Here is a 22,986-nt window from a genome sequence, read left to right as displayed (position 1 = left end):
TGGAGTCATCAGGTGGGTACCCTGCTTCATCGACGTTTCGTTGATTGAAGCCCACAACGTCTCCATAAGGCTCAACAGTGTACCCAGCGTCCCAGGTACACCCCCCTCCATGCCATACCCTCCATATCCCTGATGGGCTCTGCATGGCAGGGGGGTCCTTCTCCCTGAGTCGGGCCTAAGCCTGACCGCATACCATCTGTCTCTACCTTGCTGCCCAGTTGGAGTCCTTACGCTTGATCCAGAGCCAGTTACTGCTTTTCTCGGCAGCACTTGACATGGACTTGATGGCCTGTTGGAGACAGCGACCCTTCACCCCTATCTTTCTCAGCAAACTGGTGGTAGATGTAGCAACATATACCCTGCATCCTACCTCTACTGGGAAGATACTGGTCTTCCAGCCATTCTGGGATGCTTCAGCTGCTAGGTCGGAATATTTATTCTTTTTCCTCTCATAAGCCTCTTCAACTCCATCTTCCCATGGTACTGTTAATTCCACAACATATACAAGTTTTGTTGTTGGAGACCACAGGAGTGTTGTAGCCACTATTTCTGGGGGAAATACAAGCTTCTTATCAAGGTCCACTTCCAACTTCCAATCCCGCGCTGACTGCAGGATGCTTGTATCCTTAGGTGCTGTACTCTGTTTCTGATTTTGGCCAGCTGGTACGAAATTTGGGAAGTTGACCTGTACTGCCGATGTTTGTGGGAGATTGTTTGTGGTGGTTCGCTTCTGTTCCATTATTGATGCCAGTTCTCTGAGAACTTGGTTATGCCGCCAAGTATAGCGCCCTTGGGTGAGACTTGTAGTAAACCCTGATAGAATGTGCCTTAGGGATGCAGGTACTTGACAAAGGGAACAGGCAGGGTCTTCTCCATACCACACTTTCAGATTTTGGGGGTAGGGTAGCAGGTCGTATGTGGCCCTGATGACAAAACTCAGCTGAGCTCTCTCCATCTGCCAAATGTCACGCCAGCTGAGGTTTTTTTTCTCCAGACCCTCCCAGTTGGTCCATCTCCCTTGCTTGGCCATTGATACGGCTTTGGCATGTCACTCTCCATCCTCCTGTCTCCTTACCTCCTCTACCACTAGCTGTCTCTTCTGCACTGATGTTGCTTTATGCCACAGAGGAGTTTTGGGGATGAGTCCGAACCCTGCCTTTCCATGCTGTACTTGTCCAACCAGATCTCTGAAATTAAGTGCAGACTTTGCACTCTGAACAGCTTCTGATGGAGTCCATTTTCTTCCTGCTACCACCCGGGGGGCTGCTGTTCGAATGACTGCATCCTCAGATTCAGATAAGGTCATGACGAGCCTTGCTTTGGTGCATTTGAACTCTTCAACGAGCCCTGTGATTGGTAATTCCAACTTGCCATGTCCATAAAGTCCAACAGAACTTAAACAACATGGAATTCCAAGCCACTGCTTCAGCTGTGTGCTTACTAGCCGTTCCAACTTTTCAACCTTGGCGACGGGGATCTCATATACGGTTAACGGCCACAAGAGTCTTGGGAGTATTCCAAACTGAAAACACCATACCTTGAGTTTTCCTGGCAACAAGGTCTTATTGATGCGCTCCATGTACATGCTAGTATCATTTTTTAGTTGTTCAAACTGTGGTGTCTTTGAGCTTTGCATCATACCATCTCCCCAAGCTCTTTACTGGCATTTCTGAGATAGTTGGAACAGGTGTTCCACCAACATGAAATCTTTGGTCTGTAACTTGGCCTTTCATGATGGAGATGCTTCTGCACTTATTGGGCTTTAACTTCATCCTCGCCCATGTTATATTTTGATGAAGTTTCTCCAGCAATCTTTTGGTGCAGGGGACAGTTGTTGTGAGTGTTGTTAGATCGTCCATATAGGCTTGAATTGGTGGTAACCTCTGATTACTTTGTAGTCGTTCTCCTCCCACGACCTCTCCATTGCCATCGTGAAGGCCAATGGGGAGACGGTACATCCCGCCATGATACCTATCTCCAGCGGTTGCCAATTTGTGGTGAAGCCTGACGTTGTAAGGCAAAACTGTAGATCCAGGAAGTAGTGTTTTACTAGATTCGTGATTGTAGTCGGAACCTGGAAGAAATCAAAGGCAGCCCACAGAACTGGATGAGGAACTGAACCATAGGCATTGGGCAGATCAAAGAACAAGACGTGAAGATCTTTCCCTTCTTTCTTTGCAGTCTGGATTTGATGCCATATAATGCTGTTATGTTCCAGGCATCCCGAAAAGCCTGCGATGCCAGCCTTTTGAATTGAAGTGTCAATGAAGTGGATTTGTTTTAAATACTGTGTCAGTGGTTGTGCCAATACACTGAAAAAGATCTTGCCTTCAATGTTCAGCAGGTTTATCTGGCGGAACTGTTCAATGTTGGTCGAGTTATTTTCTTTTGGGATGAACACCCCTCCCGCTCTTCGCCAGGCTTTCGGAATAATTTGCTTGACCCACACCACCTTCATGTTCTTCCACAGAATCTTCAAAACATCTGGAGCGTTCTTGTAGACACTATACGGTACGGCATTAGGGCCTGGTGCAGATGCCGATCTTGCCTTCTTCACTGGCTGCTTCACCTCGCTCAGCTTGGGAGGGCTGATATCTAACTGATGCTGTGGTGATGATATTGGAGGGATGTCAGTGGGGACAACGATCGGTTCATCTTTTTTCCCATCTGTATAGATGGTTCTCAGATGCTCTTCAACCTGGTCTTTTGATATTTTCAGGGATCCACTCTTCTCCTTTGTGAATATGCCTTTCACAAATTTAAACGGGTCTTTATAGAAATCGGTTCTGACTTTTTCTTTTTTGTTCCGGCGCATCCGTAAGCTTTCTGCTCGGCAGAGTTTTGAGACCCTTTGCTTTAGGTCTTCTTGAAGTACGTTGATGCCTTCCCTTTCTTCCACTGTCGCCTTTCTCCACAACTTTCTTAGCCGTCGTCTCTCTTTTACAAGTTGTTGGATTTCTTGCAGCCGACAGGACTTGGGGGCGGGAAGCATGTGTTTCTTTTTGACTTGTTCCTTTACTCCACATTTCTCCTCTCCGTAGCTGTAAATAAGGTTGCCCATCTTCTCCAGCTTCTTCTCGGCTGACCCTTTGATGTTATTTAGGATAAGGCTTAAGTCTGTGTTGATGGTTTCCCACTCCTTGCTGTTTGATTTTGGCCATTTCACCAACGGATTAATCCTTGCATGTTTTCTTTTTTTGCGGTGGGCTGGTTGTTGTTGTCTTGGACTGGTGGTTCTACCTGAAGCTTCCTCCTCATTCCCTGGGGTGCTGATTCTCTGCGGACTGTGGGGTTCTTCCTGCCGCTGATTCTCATCCGGCTAATTTAACCTTCTTCTTGACAGAATCTGGTCAATGCGGGGCCCTGGGTTGATGGTTTTCAGGCATTTCTTCCGTGCTTGATGTACCTGAAGACCATGGATTGATGTTACTTTCGCCCAACCACACACGCAAATCTGAAGAACATGTCCAACTGCTGGTTTCTCAAGAGTCTTGCTACTTCTTTCATTCGATGTCATGTAAGTAAGGTTGCATCTACTGTACATGCCAACCTATTCCTCAAACCTGAACCCAAACAAACTCTACTAATACTCTGAGTTAGTTGACATGTAGCGTCAACGTTATTTATAGGGCGTTCACACTTGTAGTTCAGTTCGCTTGGCTCGTTTGGTCCAGACTAAATAACAAACAAAAAACATCTGTGAAAAAGCTGAAAATTATTACATTTTTGAATATTTTCAAATTCTGCACTATTTATATCAAAACAACTTTTTTTTCAATAAAGATATGTAGACTTTATTAGTAATTTTTCATTCGTCAACCTTTATATTTTTATGTTTGTAATATGTATTGTTCATTTATTTTATGGATCTGTAAGTTGACATTTAGTCCTTAGAGTTCACATTGGCATTTTAACACTGAGCCTAAGGCATAGGGATATGTTTACAACCTGATTGGTCGGTTTTTATTACGTGTTGCATCCAAAACAATGGTGTGTTCTGGGACAAATGCGCTCGTTGTGTGTGCGTAGACTACATATGATGGTATTTTGACCAGCTGAGAACTTGTGAATAGCTTATAAAGTGTATAAAGGAGTCAAAACAGCGGCAGGAATCCCTCCATCACACACACACACACACAACTATGATGGGGAACATCAGGATTATGACGAGACGAGCATTCTGTCCTTTTTAGGGTCACATCCTGTGACATCATGTCCTGCTTTAGGTTGGTTCACATGTCTTTGGTCTGTGTTGTGTTCAGATTTCATCCAAACCGCACCAGAGTTGGTTTGGAAGCGAACTGAGACCCATCTTGTGAGCGTCTCGGCCCGCTAGTTTGGTGCGCTCCAGGGTTCAGACGGCAGCGCTCACTCTTACCGCACTAACAGAGCAATCGCAGCAGAGTTCGTTTCAATCCAAACAAACATCCAAGTGTGAACAAACCCATGGATAACACAATATCTAAAGGGGACCATCAAAATAAATTGTTACTCAAATAAATGATGTTCTTTTAAACTTTCTATTCATCAAAGAATCCTGAAAAACACAAAAATATGAAGCAGCACAACTGTTTTCAACATTGATAATAACCATAAATGTTTCTTGAGCAGCAAATCATCATATTAGAGTGATTTCTGAAGGATCATGTGACACTGAAGACTGATGCTGAAAATTCAGCTTTGATCAGAGGACTAAATTACACTTTACTATACACTCACCGGCCACTTTATTAGGTACCCCATGCTAGTAACGGGTTGGACCCCCTTTTGCCTTCAGAACTGCCTCAATTCTTCGTGGCATAGATTCAACAAGGTGCTGGAAGCATTCCTCAGGGAGTTTGGTCCATATTGACATGATGGCATCACACAGTTGCCGCAGATTTGTCGGCTGCACATCCATGATGCGAATCTCCCGTTCCACCACATCCCAAAGATGCTCTATTGGGTTGAGATCTGGTGACTGTGGAGGCCATTTTAGTACAGTGAACTCATTGTCATGTTCAAGAAACCAATTTGAAATGATTCGAGCTTTGTGACATGGTGCATTATCCTGCTGGAAGTAGCCATCAGAGGATGGGTACATGGTGGCCATAAAGGGATGGACATGGTCAGAAACAATGCTCAGGTAGGCCGTGGCATTTAAACGATGCCCAATTGGCACTAAGGGGCCTAAAGTGTGCCAGGAAAACATCCCCCACACCATTACACCACCACCACCAGCCTGCACAGTGGTAACAAGGCATGATGGTTCCATGTTCTCATTCTGTTTACGCCAAATTCTGACTCTAACATCTGAATGTCTCAACAGAAATCGAGACTCATCAGACCAGGCAACATTTTTCCAGTCTTCAACTGTTCAATTTTGGTGAGCTCTTGCAAATTGTAGCCTCTTTTTCCTATTTGTAGTGGAGATGAGTGGTACCCGGTGGAGTCTTCTGCTGTTGTAGCCCATCCGCCTCAAGGTTGTGCGTGTTGTGGCTTCACAAATGCTTTGCTGCATACCTCGGTTGTAACGAGTGGTTATTTCAGTCACTGTTGCCCTTCTATCAGCTCGAACCAGTCTGGCCATTCTCCTCTGACCTCTGGCATCAACAAGGCATTTCCGCCCACAGAACTGCCGCTCACTGGATGTTTTTTCTTTTTCGGACCATTCTCTGTAAACCCTAGAGATGGTTGTGCGTGAAAATCCCAGTAGATTAGCAGTTTCTGAAATACTCAGACCAGCCCTTCTGGCACCAACAATCATGCCACGTTCAAAGTCACTCAAATCACCTTTCTTCCCCATACTGATGCTCGGTTTGAACTGCAGGAGATTGTCTTGACCATGTCTACATGCCTAAATGCACTGAGTTGCCGCCATGTGATTGGCTGCTTAGAAATTAAGTGTTAACGAGCAGTTGGACAGGTGTACCTAATAAAGTGGCCGGTGAGTGTATATTCACATAGAAAACAGATATTTTAAATTGTAATAATATTTCACAATATTACTGTTTTAGATCAAATAAAACACCAAGCCGCACCAAGCCTTGGTGCGGCAAAAAGGGACTCTTTCAAAAACGCTATTTAAAAAAAAGATATTACATACATGTTCCATACGAACACAACAAACCACAGTGAAGCGTGTGTTCACTCACCGTTTGGTGCACTGACTGGGTGATCCCAGGTGTGCGTCTCTTAAACGGTAGATCCCAAAACACAACATGTTGTACGTCTTTAATGCTTTACAGAATAAATCACCATAACAGCCACCATCCTGAAAAACAAAAAACATACACATTATATGGTGCTACTAAATTGCTAGAGGAACAGTTTTAGTATTTTACTATCAAGCCTCCAAACATTCAATCACATCCTCTGACGCAAACTTTGTGTTGGACAGCGAGGGATTTATTTGGTAAATGAGTTTTATCATAGCTTATCCGTGTGTCTTCTGATTGGATAAAAAATTATCCACCTCAATTAAGCGTATACGTATGCACAATTTGCACATTTGTAGACTTTAACTCAACTCAACTTTATTTCTAGAGCACTTTTAAAAACCACAATGGGTCCCAATGCTGTACATAAAAATAACAAAAATAAACAAATGCATACGATACGCGATCGAGGAACCGTTAGACAGCTGATCAATTTATGCCCATCTTGGCATTTCCATCCAGCGTTTCTTAAGCAATATCCCAAAATTTGCATAAAAATATATGGATGGAAACATAGCTACTGACATTTCATGTGTTCATCCACTATTCTGAGACACTGCATGTCATCTAAACATGAATAAAACTGAAGGTGTCTCACCCCCAGGTCAGCGAAGGGTCCGTCATAGAGCGCCAGCTGAGCGACCCGGCACCGGTCTCTGTTGGCCAGAGTTTGAGGAGTGCTGTAACCTCCTCGCAGAGCGTTCTCCTCCGCCAGCAAACCCTCCAGCTCCGGTGTGGCGCCTCCCGTCACCAGCGTCCGGATCAGAGTCAGGATATTGTCATTGAAGTACGTCTGAGAGCGAAAGACATACGGAAGCATTAAAGGGACAGTTCACCCAAAAATGAAAATTAGCCCATGATTTACTCACCCTAAAGCCATCCTAGGTGTATATGTCATTCTTCTTTCAGACGAATACAATCAGAGTTATATTAAAAATGTCCTGCTCTTCCAAGCTTTATAATGGCAGTGAATGGCTGTTTCTGTTTTGAAGTCCATAAAAGCACATCCATCCATCCATCCATCCATCATAAAAGTGCATCTATCCATCATAAAAGTGCATTTATCCATTATAAAAGTGCATCCATCCATCATAAAAATGCATTTATCCATCATCAAAGTGCATCTGTCCATCACAAAAGTGCATTTATCCATTATAAAAGTGCATCCATCCAATCATAAAAATGCATTTATCCAACATCAAAGTGCATCTGTCCATCATAAAAGTGCATTTATCCATTATAAAAATGCATCCATCCATCATAAAAATGCATTTATCCATCATCAAAGTGCATCTGTCCATCATAAAAGTGCATTTATCAATTATAAAAGTGCATCTATCTATCATAAAAATGCATTTATCCAACATCAAAGTGCATCTGTCCATCATAAAAGTGCATTTATCCATTATAAAAATGCATCCATCCATCATAAAAATGCATTTATCCATCATCAAAGTGCATCTGTCAATCATAAAAGTGCATTTATCCATTATAAAAGTGCATCCATCCATCATAAAAATGCATTTATCCATCATCAAAGTGCATCTGTCCATCATAAAAGTGCATTTATCCATTATAAAAATGCATCCGTCCATCATAAAAGTGCATCTATCCATCATAAAAGTGCATTTATCCATTATAAAAGTGCATCCATCCATCATAAAAGTGCATCCATCCATCATAAAAGTGCATCCATCCATCATAAAAGTGCATCTATCCATCATAAAAGTGCATCCATCCATCATAAAAGTGCATCTATCCATCATAAAAGTGCATCTATCCATCATAAAAGTGCATCCATCCATCATAAAAGTGCATCCATCCATCATAAAAGTGCATCTATCCATCATAAAAGTGCATCTATCCATCATAAAAGTGCATCTATCCATCATAAAATTGCATCCATCCATCATAAAAGTGCATCTATCCATCATAAAAGTGCATCTATCCATCATAAAAGTGCATCTATCCATCATAAAAGTGCATCCATCCATCATAAAAGTGCATCCATCCATCATAAAAGTGCATCTATCCATCATAAAAGTGCATCCATCCATCATAAAAGTGCATCCATCCATCATAAAAGTGCATCTATCCATCATAAAAGTGCATCCATCCATCATAAAAGTGCATCTATCCATCATAAAAGTGCATCCATCCATCATAAAAGTGCATCCATCCATCATAAAAGTGCATCTATCCATTATAAAAGTGCATCCATCCATCATAAAAATGCATTCATCCATCATCAAAGTGCATCTGTCCATCATAAAAGTGCATTTATCCATTATAAAAATGCATCCGTCCATCATAAAAGTGCATCTATCCATCATAAAAGTGCATTTATCCATTATAAAAGTGCATCCATCCATCATAAAAGTGCATCCGTCCATCATAAAAGTGCATCCGTCCATCATAAAAATGCTTCCGTCCATCATAAAAGTGCATCTATCCATCATAAAAGTGCATCCATCCATCATAAAAGTGCATCCATCCATCATAAAAGTGCATCTATCCATCATAAAAGTGCATCCATCCATCATAAAAGTGCATCTATCCATCATAAAAGTGCATCTATCCATCATAAAAGTGCATCCATCCATCATAAAAGTGCATCCATCCATCATAAAAGTGCATCCATCCATCATAAAAGTGCATCCATTCATAATAAAAGTGCATCCATCCATCATAAAAGTGCATCCATCCATCATAAAAGTGCATCTAGAGCATTTTTGGATAGATGTAGTGGATCTATCTAGATGGATAAATGCACTTTTATGATTGATAGATGCACTTTTATGATGGATGTGCTTTTATGGACTTAATGGCGTTTTATGGCGTTCGTAGATCGACTGGTAAAGGCTGTATTTCAAAGATGGCTTCTGCCTGTATACGCGAAGTTGACTGTATGTTTAAAATATCTTCTTATTAAACTGTCTGGACACTGACAAAGTTCTCAATGCTTCGGTTTGAAGGTAGGGACCCTCATTATGCTACCGTGTTAGTGTGGGGCTATTTTCAGCCTTGTTAGTGGTATTAACAAGCGATTTTTATTTGTCATTACACTATGCCCAATATACTAGCGTTATACTGGCTTTATAGGCTAAACTGTTTTTAGAGATAAAACTATTTACATTCGATAATCATGAAAACAAATCTCAGAGAACGGTTGACTAGGTAACAATGTGTAATTAGACCAAAGGTTCATTTTGCGCCGGAGTTCTCCTTTAATATAACTCTGATTGTATTCGTCTGAAAGAAGAATGTCACATACACCTGGGATGGCCTGGGGGAGAGTAAATCATGGGCTAATTTTCATTTTTGGGTGAACTATCCCTTTAAAGTCGCAGGACAGCGCTTGAGGTCTGACGCCAGTGTTTTCAGTGAGACTTACAGCACTCATTAATGAATCCAACACACTGACGGCAAACGCCGTTCCACAGGCGAAGGGTTGTGTGAGATACAGCTCTGTGTCGGGGTCGTCGTCATCATCCTGGTCCAGGAACTGGACGTTTGAGTCGTTCACTGCACACACACACACACACACTGATTGTTAGGAATGTAATTACTGTATTTAAGTGAGGATTATTATTAAAGAACATTCACAGGAAATAACAGGACAACACAGGGTCAAAAATGAACACTTTTTGGAGTAACTTTTATCAGTGCAGTGGCTGGTAGATTTAATAAGAACTTTATTAGAAGAACAACAGCATAAAAAACAACAATGAATCCTGTCTAGTTAATATTTTTCCCCACACCTTCAGAACTTCTGATAAAACCTGCCAAAAATAAGTCAGATCATGGATCATGAGTCATGTTTCACCACAAAATTAAACTAAAATAAAAAATACATATTGCAAAGATGGACCTTTATGTATTATCTTTTTTGTTTATGACAATCCCCCCAAATACGAATTCTCATTACTTTTCCAGTCACAATTTAAGTCAGAAATTTTAGATTAAATTTATAAATGTAATATAATTATTTTTATTTGGATTTGTTGAACTGCCTTTTAGTTTATTTAAATAAATAAATAAAATAATAATTTTACCACCAGCTGTGTTACCTAAGCAATCTGTTACATTAGTATCAGGAAAATGTGAGTAAAACAGGTAAATGTAATAAAACTTTATTAGAAGTAAAATAGTAAGAATAAGTTCTACTTTTTATCCAGACCTTCTTGAAGCAACATGATATTATGATGTGTGTTAATGGATGAGTCTGATAAAACAAGTCTATATTTTTTATATATATATATATAATAAAAATAATGCAAAATGCAGTTTCATGGTCAGTAAAAAACATTTATTGCCAGAAAATATTATCAATTCATTGGCAGAAGTGGCAGGAAGGTCATTTTGGACCCTGAACTCGTGTGTTTCCAGTCTGAGACTCAGAAACGGAGTGACGGATTATTTATTAAAAGACAATTGATTAGCAGTTTGACAGGAAGGACCAGCGTCTCACCACACAAAAACACACAGGATTCACAGCATGCGACAGTCACACACGGCGCTCATGCCAACACCGAAAAACACCCTCAGAAAGCAACAGAGTGCATGAAAAGAAAACTGAAGCACTGACAGAACTAAAGGAATAAAGTCTAAAGGATGAGGAATGAAGCACGTGTGTCCGGTGAGCCGCCCGTCAGCGGGTCTTACCCAGCTCAGTTATCATTGGGATGTTGTTTCCGCTGCTCTTGTCCTGGCTCAGAGAAACCAGGGGCAGCAACTTGTCTGTTTTAGCTATCAGCATAAAACAACCAGTTACCATAGCAGCTAGTTACCAGAAACCCACACACTAGCTTCAACAGCACTTCTAGCAACTTACCAAAACCATCCAGTTACTAAAACAGCCATTTACACGCAAGCGCAACTTTTTCCCAGGCTCCATTAGTTAACAACTGAACAATACTTCTAAAGCATGTATTAATCTTAGTTAATGTCAACATTTACTAATACATTAGTAAAATTAAAAGTTTTACCTGGTTATATTATTTAATGGATTAATAAATCCCTCTATTGCTCATTGTTAGTTAATGTTATGGTTAAGTGTTATAGATGAAAACATTTTTTTTTAGTTTTTTGAAGTATGCTGCATTTATTTGATCTAAAATACAATAAAAACAGTAATATTGTGAATTTTTATATATAATATAATATATAGTAAAGTGTAATTTATTCCTGTGATCAAAGCTGAATTTTCAGCATCATTACTCCAGTCTTCAGTGTCACATGATCCTTCAGAAATCACTCTAATATGAGGATCTGATGCTCAAGAAACATTATTATTAATGGTGAAAACAGCTCATATTTCTTTGGGAAATGTGATACATTTTATTTTTCAGGATTCTTTGATGAATAAAAAAGTTCAAGAGAACAGCATTTATTTGAAATATAATCTTTTGTAACATTATAAATGTGTTTGTTGTCCCTCTTGATACATTTTTAATGTGTCCTTGCAATGTGAGTCTCACCGAGCTCAGTGATGATGGGAATGTTTGCTCCTGTGGTTATGGACGCCTGCCGTACCAGTCCGTGAACAGGACTGTTCTCCGGAGAGGAGCGATCCATTCCAGGAGGAGTGAAACCTGGAGCAGGAACACAACAGAAGAACAACTATCAGTTACAAACAAAACCATTCACTTCCTTTCTGACTGTCTGTTTGGCTTTCACTGCAAAAAAAATAGTTTTCTTACTCAGTAGTTTTGTTCTGATAAATGGAGTTTTTGTCTCCTAAAAAAAGAATCGATTCTGAACTGAAACGAGTCGTCTCACTTCCTGCTGAACCTGCATAGGTTTATAATTAGGGCTGTCAGTTAAACACGTTATTAACGGCGTTAACGCAAACCCATTTTAACGGCGTTAATGTTTTTATGGCGCAATTAACAGTCTTTTTGGCCTAGCAAACTTTGTAGTTTTTTTTTACATGCTTTTGCAACAGGACGCGGCGTGCGCGGTGCTACGCTATGAAACCCATTCATTTCAATGGCTTGCGCCGTGCGAGGACGTTTTGAAAGCGCAAGCGGATCTAGCTAGACCGGAAACAAGACAACAGGCACGCCACACACACTTGTTTGGGCTTGCGAGCCGGCCAAATAGTAGGTTAACGTTACGTTTTGAGTGGATGTCGAGCGCGAGACGCTGAAATGGATGCCAATAAGATTCGGAATGGAAAGTTTACTTTTAAAAAGTTGCCAAATGGTTCCATTGACGAGACCAAAGTGATCTGTGTGTTTTGTCGTTGTGAACTGAGCTATCATCATCGCAACACGTCCAGTCTGAAACACCACTTGATGATGGCCAAGCACTCACACACACACACACACACACACACACTAGGGGTGGAACGGTACACAGAAGTCACGGTTCGGTTCATACCTCGGTTCAGACATCACGGTTCGGTACGATTTCGGTACAATGGAGGGAAAAGCAAAACAAAAATGCAGAAGGCATTGTATTTTTTAAATACGTTTTTTTAATAAAGACATAGAACCAGTTTATTTGTAGTGCACTGACAATAGTTTCATATAATTAGTTTATTAATTAAATTAATAAAAAGACAAAAAGACCTTGCGATATGTTTGGTAATTGTACCGGAATTAATTTAAAATTATTTTGCTATATTTCAGATCAATATATTTGTTTTCCTTAATTTTAATTAACATTATTAATTAACAATGTAACATTATTCTCTTCTGAATTATAAATAATTGATTTCTGTATAAAATAATACTACCATTAAAAACACATTCGATTTTCTTTTTTTTATCAATGTAGAATGTGTAAGATTAGTAGCCTCGTGAGACCATCCTGATCTCGCGAGCTTTCAAGGTTTCACTCGCAGATCAGTCTGGATACTTTCCGTTAAAGAAAATTTGGGAGCAGTTCACCAAACGAACGTCCAATCAGCGTTGGCTTTGAGGCGGGTTGAGGTGTGACGCAACGAGAAGCGCGTCAGTTCAGTCTAAAGAACATGTCGGCTTCAGCGGATGAAACTAGCATCAGCGTGGCTATCGAGCAAGTTTTATCGGAATTACAGAGTATTTCTTCACTGAAAGAAGAGCAAAACACTGCTCTGGAGGCTTTTCTCAGAGGAAAAGATACGCTCTGTTAGTACGTCATATGCTTCGTTGATCTGATTGGTTGATTTGGCCCGTCTATCACCAACATAGGCCAATCAGCTAACCAGTATTTTCGCCCCTTACCAAAACTACTTCAACGGAAGGTTTCCAGATGGATATGCGGAGCAAATCCATCTGGCGGAGTCAGGTTATAAGATTAGTGCTCCGAGGACAAGAAATGAAAACCAATGCAATATGACGAATGTCCAAAAGATGGGACCCACAGACTGTTTTGAAATGGAGTTGGATAAATATGTTTTGCTTTTAAAACAGTGTGTGTGTGTGTGATTTTGGTTGGGTGACAGTTGTAGGTTACAGTTTGACAAGAGTTTACAGTGTGACAAAAGCACAATGTTGTGTTTTATTGCGAGTGTACACAAATATAAGTAAACACTTTGCAGGTTTAATGATCTGAACAAAATGACGGAGTATGTTTTTATGTTTCCACTGTTCGATCGCGCGCCTCTCTCTCTCTCTCTCTCTCTCATTCACACACACAGTTCGATCGCGCGCCTCTCTCTCTCTCTCTCTCTCTCTCTCTCTCTCTCTCTCTCTCTCTCTCTCTCTCTCTCTCTCACTCTCACTCACACACACAGTTCGATCGCGCGCCTCTCTCTCTCTCTCTCTCTCTCTCTCTCACTCTCTCACACACACACACAGTTCGATCGCGCCCGCGCGCCTCTCTCTCTCTCTCTCTCTCTCTCTCTCTCTCTCTCACTCACACACACACACAGTTCGATCGCGCCCGCGCGCCTCTCTCTCTCTCTCTCTCTCTCGCACACACACACACCAGCATTGCAATCTTGACATCGCTGCCTGTTCATTATGCGGTCATGGTCACACCAAACGCGAATAGAGCGTCACATTCGCGTCTAGTTCGACGCTAGTCGAAAGCAAATAGGACGCGTGTATAAAGCCAACGTTTGAAGTGAACGCGCGTTCAGAGCTAAGCCGATGGTACAGATTATGTGTCCATAAAGAACCCGCGTATCTAACAGTAGTTCTGCATTACATTAATTAATTTGCACGCGAGTTTTATTTATTTTTATACCGTGTATTCTCCGTGTAAATTCGTGCACCGAACCGTGACGCCCGTACCGTTTCGGTTCGATACGAATACATGTACCGTTCCACCCCTAACACACACACACACACACACACACACAGAGCTGATGCGAATTCTCCGCCCCCTCGTCAATATCAGGACCTCGTCAGTATTTCTTTCACCCTTTTATTGATGGACAGTTTTACATTGAGAGATTATTTGCTCCAAGTGAGAATGTTAGTGCGAAATTGAACACAGTATATGCCAATATTGTTTTCAATAAAAAAACATTTGCACAAAGCAAGCCGATCCACTTTTCCATGTTGATAAGAGCAATAAAATGAGAAAAAATAATGGGACAAAAAGAAATCAAGAGACATTTAGAATAGATAAAAATGTGCGATTAATCGCAAGTTAACTATGACATTAATGCGATTAATCGCGATTAAATATTTAAATCGTTTGACAGCACTATTTATAACTTATTTGCATAATGCCAGCCTCTGGTCTTGATTGGCTGAACAGCGTCTCTTAGCTCCGCCCTCAAACACTAGTTTATCTGAGACTGGAAGAGTTCGGCTCGTGTTGTTCGTGTCGAGGAGACACTGTTTTCTGAGATTGATACGGTAAAACCCACGCCATCGTCACTGTTCGTATCACTGTGATCCAGAGCTGAGATTCAGATATGATAATGAGGGGTTTAGAGAGACTGAATCTGCAGACGAAGCGTTTCAGACACTGAGAGAAAAGAGCTGATGCTACAGTGTATTATGAGAAAATTAGTGTTTTAGACCTTAAATGCATGTAAACATGTTACAGGAGACTCCAAAACAACATTAGAAACCTTTAACCCTCTGGGGTTGTTCGTTTAACAGTCACACTTGGGGTGTTCGGGTCCAAATGGACCCAAAGGGCAGGATTCATATTTAAAAAAAAAAAAAATCATAATTTTTTTTTTTACTTGTTTTTTATACTTTTTTTCTTTTCTTTTTTGGTGTTTTGAGATATTTTATGATTTATAATTAATATTTATGCAATAATTATGACCCATTTTTTCCCCATTAAATATAATAGATTTTTTTTTTTTTTTTTTTAAAGCTGTATTTCATTTTAGAGTCAAGCCTAGGCCTCATGAAAGCAATTTTTAAAATGAGATGGATGCCATCTGGTGGACAAACTGAGCATTTTAAAAATTCAAAACCCATATGTAATCTGAATTTATTAGTGTGTATGTGTATAAAAGTGTGTTTGTGTGTGTGTGTGTGTGTGGATGTGTCTGTTTTGCACTCTTGATGTTTTATAGATTCACCCCTTCACTGTTGTGTGCCTTTTTTATGGATCGTGGCTGATTTGTAGATTGTACGCACAAAAAAACTCTGTTTTTTTACATTTTTGCCAATTTCCCATTCATTTCCTATGGGGGTCCATTTGGACCCGAAGGTCCTGAGTGTGACTATTTTTTTACAACCACTTAGACTGTTCACATCCTGTCCCCAATTTTTTTTTGGGTGTTCATATACCAAATACCAACAAAGTCACCAAATTTCGGACCATTCCGAAGAAGCTGTGATTTTTAACATTTTTTTTTTGAATGATTCGGGTCCATTTGGGCCGAACAACCCCAGAGGGTTAAAATAGCATAACAGGGGCACTTTAAGATATTAAGTCTTCTATGAAAACCAAGTGAATTTATGCTTAAAATAAGAAAAAATTATGTCAGATATTTGTTCTTGCTTTAAGCATAAACTCACTATCTATAATCTCAATATCTCAAGTAAATTCTATTTTATTAGACATATGTAATGGAAAACAAAACATAAAATGTTTGCATTGTACGGGTCCTGCCGTTACCTTGAGAGTTGGCCTGCAGAAGTCCAATACTGTCATCAAACAGCATAGACTTGATGTTGAGAGACGCCAGAATACATTCCTTATCCTGAAGAGAGGCGTCGTCGATGTTGTTCTGATTGGCTGACAGGATGACGCACATGTCACACAAGTTGATGTTGACGGCTCTCAGATCGGCCCGGCTCAATGGAGTGCCCTGAACGAGTGACAGGCGTCAGAAACGCGCCGATGTACGCCAACACTGGTTTAACAGAGAGAGACGCCACTCACCGGTAAGATGGAGACTTTGGGGAAGTTGTGTAGCGTCTCCCACTCTCTCTTCAGGTACTCCAGAGAGCCCACGAACACGATGGGCTTCAGCTCGTGGTAATGGAAGTTACTGGCTCTCAGAGGCATCACCAGGTTACGCAGACCAATCACAGCCGACTTCACGTCCCCGAATATACAAACCACCACGTGACCACTCAAAACGGTCATCGCCGCCTCGCTCCGAGTCTGAGAGAGAAGAACACACTAATATGATTTATGACTGACCTCACAAACACTAGTCTGACACCGGTAATAACTAAAACTAGAGAAAAAACATTTAGGTTAATTGAAATAATATAAATGTTAAATTAAATTAAATATAGAAATAAAAATACTTTCTGTTATACTTTCAGCAAACTGGCAAATAAAAAATTCTCATTTAGTTGAAAACTGAAAGACACAAAAAAGTAATAAAAATACTTGACAAAAATACTCAAAATTATTAAAACTTACTTTAAGTTATACTCTTCTGAGTGAATATTTCAGTTAGTTGGCAATGCAACATTTGTAATTTTTTATGTAGTTTTGTTGAAGAACTAAAATCAACAACACTAAAATTGAACTAAAACAAATAAAAATAAACTGAATATGCATATTTTTCTTTAAAAAAGTCATTAAACCGACAAAAAAAATAGAATTTCCATTTAGTTTAGTAATAAAATTACTAAAAACAACTAAACTAAAAAAATTATAATATAAAATAGACATTTTAATTGACAAACTGACAAAAAAAAAAAACACAACAAAATTACTAATACTAAAATGGAAAACATACAAATAAAATCTATGAATAAATACTATAATACAATGTAAAATATGATACTATAACACTGGTCTGGCATCTAAATATTGGAAAACAAAGTTTTAAAATGTCATTTCACTCAATTCTGTTTTGTAATGTTCTGATTGTCTCTTACCAGGAGGACCTTCTCTATGTCTTTCGATGGACACCAGTGAAACATTCCTGTAGAATCATATTTCTTTATGTTCTCATCCATCGTTTCCATTTGATCGTGTCCTGAGACCAGCAACGGGTCATGCCTGAAATAAACAAACCACAAAACACATCGAAAAGTTAAAATACCTACATCTCGACCAAATTCATGTTCCGGCTCCATTTGTAACAAGACCAATGACACGCTTTAGTCTTTATAAATCACACATTTGAGGAGAATGAACTGGATCCTGGGAAGCACGGCTCGTGTTACAGGACCTGGTGGAGAACAGGAGACTCAGGGACGTTTGATTTGCCCATTAAAGAGGTGAAGGTTTCAGCAGATGTCAGAGAGCTTTCCATCCGTCACACACAGCCGTTGTGACTTTATTTTCAATCTGTCTCCCCTCCATCATTAGGCCATTAGAGTCTGAGCTGTAGACGGCTCTCTTCACGTCCTCCAGCTCTCTGTCCATCACATCTAACGCTCACGGTCAGCAGCGCGAGACCAACCGGACAACCTGTGCCACATTACATCACAAACACACACTTTCCCTGTCCTCATGTGCATTCAAGGGTTCATATAAAAAAAATCTGTCAAGAACATGAGTCATGTAAAAAAAAAAAAGACATTAAAAATTGCATTAAAAAAATGAATTTTGCATAAAATTTAGGGCTGTCAAATGATTAATCACGATTAATCACATCCAAAATAAAAGTTTTTGTTTACATTATATATGTGGGTGCACTGTGTATAATTATTTTATATATATAAATACACACACATGCTTGTATATATTTAAGAAATATTTTCATGTATATACTGTATATAGATTTATATATAATTTATATTAGATATAAATATTTTATATATAAATAATATTTTTTTCTTAAATATACATGCATGTGTGTGTATTTATATATATACAAAATAATTATACACAGTGCACCCACATATATTATGTAAACAAAAACTTTTATTTTGGATGTGATTAATCGTGATTAATCATTTGACAGCCCTAATAAAATTATATCATTTTATTTTGTATTATCACATTATTTTATGACAGTTAACCTCTCAAAAACTAATTCACATTACTTTTCCAATTACAATTATATTACAATATTATAAACAATAATACTATTATTGTATAGTTTTTTACATGAAATTTATCAATATAAAACATTTATAGTATTATTGTTATATTGCAAAAAAAATTATGAAAATGGTTTTAACACTAATTGTGTAACTAAACCAATCATTTACCTTGGTAACAACTTGAACAGTAACGTCATTTAGATTTTATTTTCTCATTTAAAAAAGTTTCAAAATGAGCTTATCATGAAAATAATGTCACAAAGCAGAACAATTGTTCAAGGACTTTTAGCTTGTCCTCATTATTTCCTGTGTTTCCTTTCTATTGTCATTGTTTCTAGCACATTTATCATTGGTTGTCATGGTTACCTGTTTCACTGATTTCACACACCTGTTCCTTGTTTTTTGACCCTTGGTTAGTTGTGTAGGCCTATATAATGCCCTCAGTTTCATTTATTTTTCCTCATGTTGGATTATTCTCTGCTTCGCCTCGTCCTGACCGTAACAACAATGGTAATGGTTCTAAGCTTCATTTTCTTCATGTAAAATATACTGGAGATTTTCTGATTTTCGAGAGTAACGTGACCTGGACATGTTTTGGTTGTGATGAACGTGAGCCGCTGTGATCTGAAGAGTCGAGATGAGTGTTATCAGACGTGACATCAGACTCGACTCCATCAGACCTTCATTGACAGCAGATTCATAAAGACTCAATCTCTCGCAGTGAAACAACGTTTAATGTTTCAACAAACAGCCTCGCTCGCTCTATTCGATACTCTCAGGGGCTTCATTTGTCAATGCTAAACACATTTATACGATCCTCGCCAGCAGAAAGTCAATAGCTGGCTGATCTGCTCATAGCGGTCAGAAAAGAGTGAGTGTGTCTCAGTCGGGTCCTGTAGCTGCGTGTGGATAAGACCTGACTCAAACACAGGTTGAAACGAAACATCATTTGGGATTATCATGGAAAACGAAGATAATGAATATAATGTAAATTGCATAAACATAAAGCTAAATAAGGTGACTTTTAGATCACTGAGATTTATGAAGAATAATAATGTCACTAAGTTACTGAACATACACTAGGAAAAAATTGGTGTGGGATCTACTTTCAAACAATTTTCAGTCCAAAATTGCTAATAAATTTCACAAATAATTACAAAGAAATGGCAAGTGACACATTTTGAAGTTGAAAGTCCATATACAATTTTATGGAATGATTTTGTTGCTGAAATATATATGATGTATTGCAGCAAAAAATAAATAAAAACAAATATTTTTAAAATGATATAATTTTGTATATAATTTTCTGGAATGGTTTTGTTGCTTAACTACATTCATATATATATATATATATATATACAGCATATTATATACTGTAGAAAAAAAGAAAGAAAAATTTTTTTATATAATTTTCTGGAACGATTTTGCTGCTAAAATACACACACACACACATATATATATGTGTGTGTGTGTGTGTGTGTATTTCAGGAGCAAAATGGTAAACTGTATAAAACAAATAAAACTGATAATGTAAAACAGATTGCGGGGTGGCAGAAACACTAGATGAGAGAATATTTAGGTTATTTTGCGTTGTTTATTATGGATGTGTCCATCGGCTGAGATCAAACCCTGATGTTCTCCAGGCTATGAAAGCATCGCTGCCCTGAGAGAGTCTCTTCCCTCACATAACCTGACACTAACATGCTTTCTAAAGAGCTCGATTCAATCTGCTCTTCATTACTAATTCACCCGGGCCTGCAGGAACCACAGCTGATACGCCACACCAGTGTTTCTGAGAGCCCTAGGGCTACCGCTGAACGCTGCAGACAATCAAACGCCTCGTGGAAAACTAGCCTGAGCCGGAGATCCCGCTGTGTCTGCGCGGCACATGCCCATACAATAGCAGACCTCGTCTCAGATGAGCTGTGAACACGTCTCAGTCAGCGGCTCTCTCCAGTCTGCAATGTGAATGTTACACTACACAAGTAGTTTTGATAATGCTAATCACTAGTTAAACTGCAGCCACGCTAAAAAGGCTAAACATAAACTTATTCAAATGTATTTTTAAACATAATATCAGATGTACTTTTTACAGAGCAGTTTTAATCTGCTAGTATTTTATTACACAATAATAGGGATAGTGCGAATGTAATTTAGAATTATTGGAATAACTATCTAGAGATTAATTTTTTAATGTGTTCATTTATGACAAATAGCCTGTAAAAAAATCAGGAAACTAGATGAGGTCAAATAAACCATGCGTATGAGTTGACATCCTCTAGATTTGTGCTTATATATGAAAGTGCAATAATTCTGATGAAATGTAAACATAAATTTCTCAAATGATAACAATCGTTGTGATTATAATTTTGAGCAAAATAATCGTTAGGAGTTTATGCAGCAAGATCAAAATGTGACTAAGTTTTCATTGTCTAAAACTAGACAAAAATGCTCAGATTTTTGCTTGATTAAAACTAGCTGACAAAATTAATATTAAATAGGACATACAGAAAAAAGCATGTCGTCTATAAACGGAGACACAAAATTAATCATTTTGTTAACCGTTACATTTCTATGAAATGTTCAAACAAACCAACAGGCTGTGCAAGTTGAGGAAATACTAGTCACAAAAGCTGCAGGACAAGATAAGTATATATATATATATATGATTAATATAAATTTATGATTCATTATTTGGTGATTTATTTCTCTCTAAATCCCACTTGTTGTCAAATTCCAGTCTATATAATATGAATCATTCCTGTCTGGTGTCTTGATAAACTATTCAGAAGATATTATTCTCATTGCATATTAATGGCTTTTATTAATTTATTAGCAGCTCTTTCATCCGTCAGAATCAATAAATGGATGTGTGATTCTGACGGACAGGATAAAAGGCAGGTTCTGGGAGTTAAAAGCAGGCGTCGTGTCGGACAGCACTAAGTGCGGCTGAGACTCGGGAGGGATTCGGGCAGCAGAACTACAGCCTGAGGCAACACACACTGATCCTGGACTCTGATTGGCTGGAGTCACTGGTGTCGTTTTGTGAGTGCGCACACACACACACACACGATCAAGAGCTAGACTGACATTTTCTGAAATATACAGTATGAGAAGGGTGTTTATCTGTGCAAAACTCACCATCACAATGCTTTATAGTCGATCATCTAATCATATTCGTTTGATTATCCCTAGAAAATGGTCGCTCTGCTTTTAGTTTCGCTGCTGCAAATGATTGTAATGCGAGTCATTTATTTAAATCTCTGCTTTTAAAAAACTATTAGGGAGAGTTTTTATCACAGCTTGTGTGTGTGTGTGTGTTGTAATATGTTAGTATGTCCTTCAGGAGAACTTAATTTAAGTCGTTGAAAATGACTTGTTCTTAAGTGACTTGGTTAATAATAGCTTTATGGTGTAATGCAATGCAAGTGTAATAACGCCGTATTGCTTATTGAAGAGACACGTTTGCGCTCTCACCTGATCTTTGGCGAGCAATTGGGCGACGTTCTCATTCCTCCGTTACGCTGTTTCTTCTTGGGCGACAGAGCCGACTGCTGTTCCTCCTCAACTACTGAAACACCAGCGACAGTTTGAGACAACACAACACTCGCTCATTAACAAACCATTAAAACACGATACGACAACACGAAGGGATGAAGAGTATGGAAAGAGAAACAGTGGGAGATTCGAGGAAGTTTGACTAACAATCCTTTACCAGCATTAGTTTCATACGGAGCAACATTAAAATTGATTTAATTAAAATTTCACTCCCTTTTTAAATGCATAAGCCCTCATAAATGCACAAACAGCTTTCAGCTTTTTTTTTAATATACTCTAACTAATATTAACTAACTCATCATTAAACTTGTCTGCCAATGGCTGGTGAAGGAAACGCACCGTGCCATATTATATAGCCCATTTTTAATTAAATAATAGTTAATTATGTCCTAAAAACTTTTAGTTTTATTTTAATTCAGCTTTAACTATAAAACTATTAGTTGCAAGTAATCTTTTTTAAATATGAAAAACACCATCTAGCTTTTAATTTACAAGCACTTTGAACTTTTTGCACCATGCAGTTTATAAAATAAAATAAAAAAGACTGAATTCAGTGAATTCAGTGTTGCAATCAGCAATTTTTTTCCCGCTTGTTTATGATTTTGTTATTATTATCAATTTTTATAATGCATTTTTATTAAATATTCATTAATTTTATTAAGATGCAATCATATTTCTGGTCCACATACTTTCGTTTGAGTGGCGTAAAATATTATTCACTTGTTTTTGGTTTTATTTTTTGCGCCCAGCTCTACTAAACGACCTACAAAACACAGTAAATGAAAAAAAAAACATATTTTTCCAACAATCAACACAGGAGCGTTTTAGTATTTCTGAACTCTGTTAGTCCACATGCATTAGCCACACTG

At 38.7% G+C, this 22,986-nt stretch overlaps 1 protein-coding gene across 1 annotated transcript in view; it reads right to left on the bottom strand.

Annotated features, from left to right (window-relative positions):
• The window catches only part of LOC130078461 (calcium-activated potassium channel subunit alpha-1-like), a 79,106-nt gene that overhangs the window by 6,069 nt on the left and 50,051 nt on the right, over window positions 1-22,986 (bottom strand). The window contains exons 20-28 of the mRNA XM_056243974.1: window positions 22,037-22,127; window positions 17,444-17,567; window positions 16,488-16,712; window positions 16,221-16,413; window positions 11,678-11,791; window positions 10,863-10,946; window positions 9,592-9,722; window positions 6,796-6,990; window positions 6,135-6,253 (exon numbers count right to left, since the gene is read on the bottom strand). Coding sequence (XP_056099949.1) covers window positions 6,135-6,253; window positions 6,796-6,990; window positions 9,592-9,722; window positions 10,863-10,946; window positions 11,678-11,791; window positions 16,221-16,413; window positions 16,488-16,712; window positions 17,444-17,567; window positions 22,037-22,127 — 1,276 coding nt within the window. The remainder of the gene's footprint in view (window positions 1-6,134; window positions 6,254-6,795; window positions 6,991-9,591; window positions 9,723-10,862; window positions 10,947-11,677; window positions 11,792-16,220; window positions 16,414-16,487; window positions 16,713-17,443; window positions 17,568-22,036; window positions 22,128-22,986) is intronic.

Source organism: Rhinichthys klamathensis, unplaced genomic scaffold (genome assembly GCF_029890125.1).
Source record: "Rhinichthys klamathensis goyatoka isolate OS25496 unplaced genomic scaffold, OSU_Roscu_1.1 h1tg000880l_1, whole genome shotgun sequence".
Taxonomy (NCBI): Eukaryota; Metazoa; Chordata; class Actinopteri; order Cypriniformes; family Leuciscidae; genus Rhinichthys; species Rhinichthys klamathensis.
Note: the sequence above shows the minus strand (reverse complement) of the source record. Positions and strands in the feature narration are given on the sequence as shown.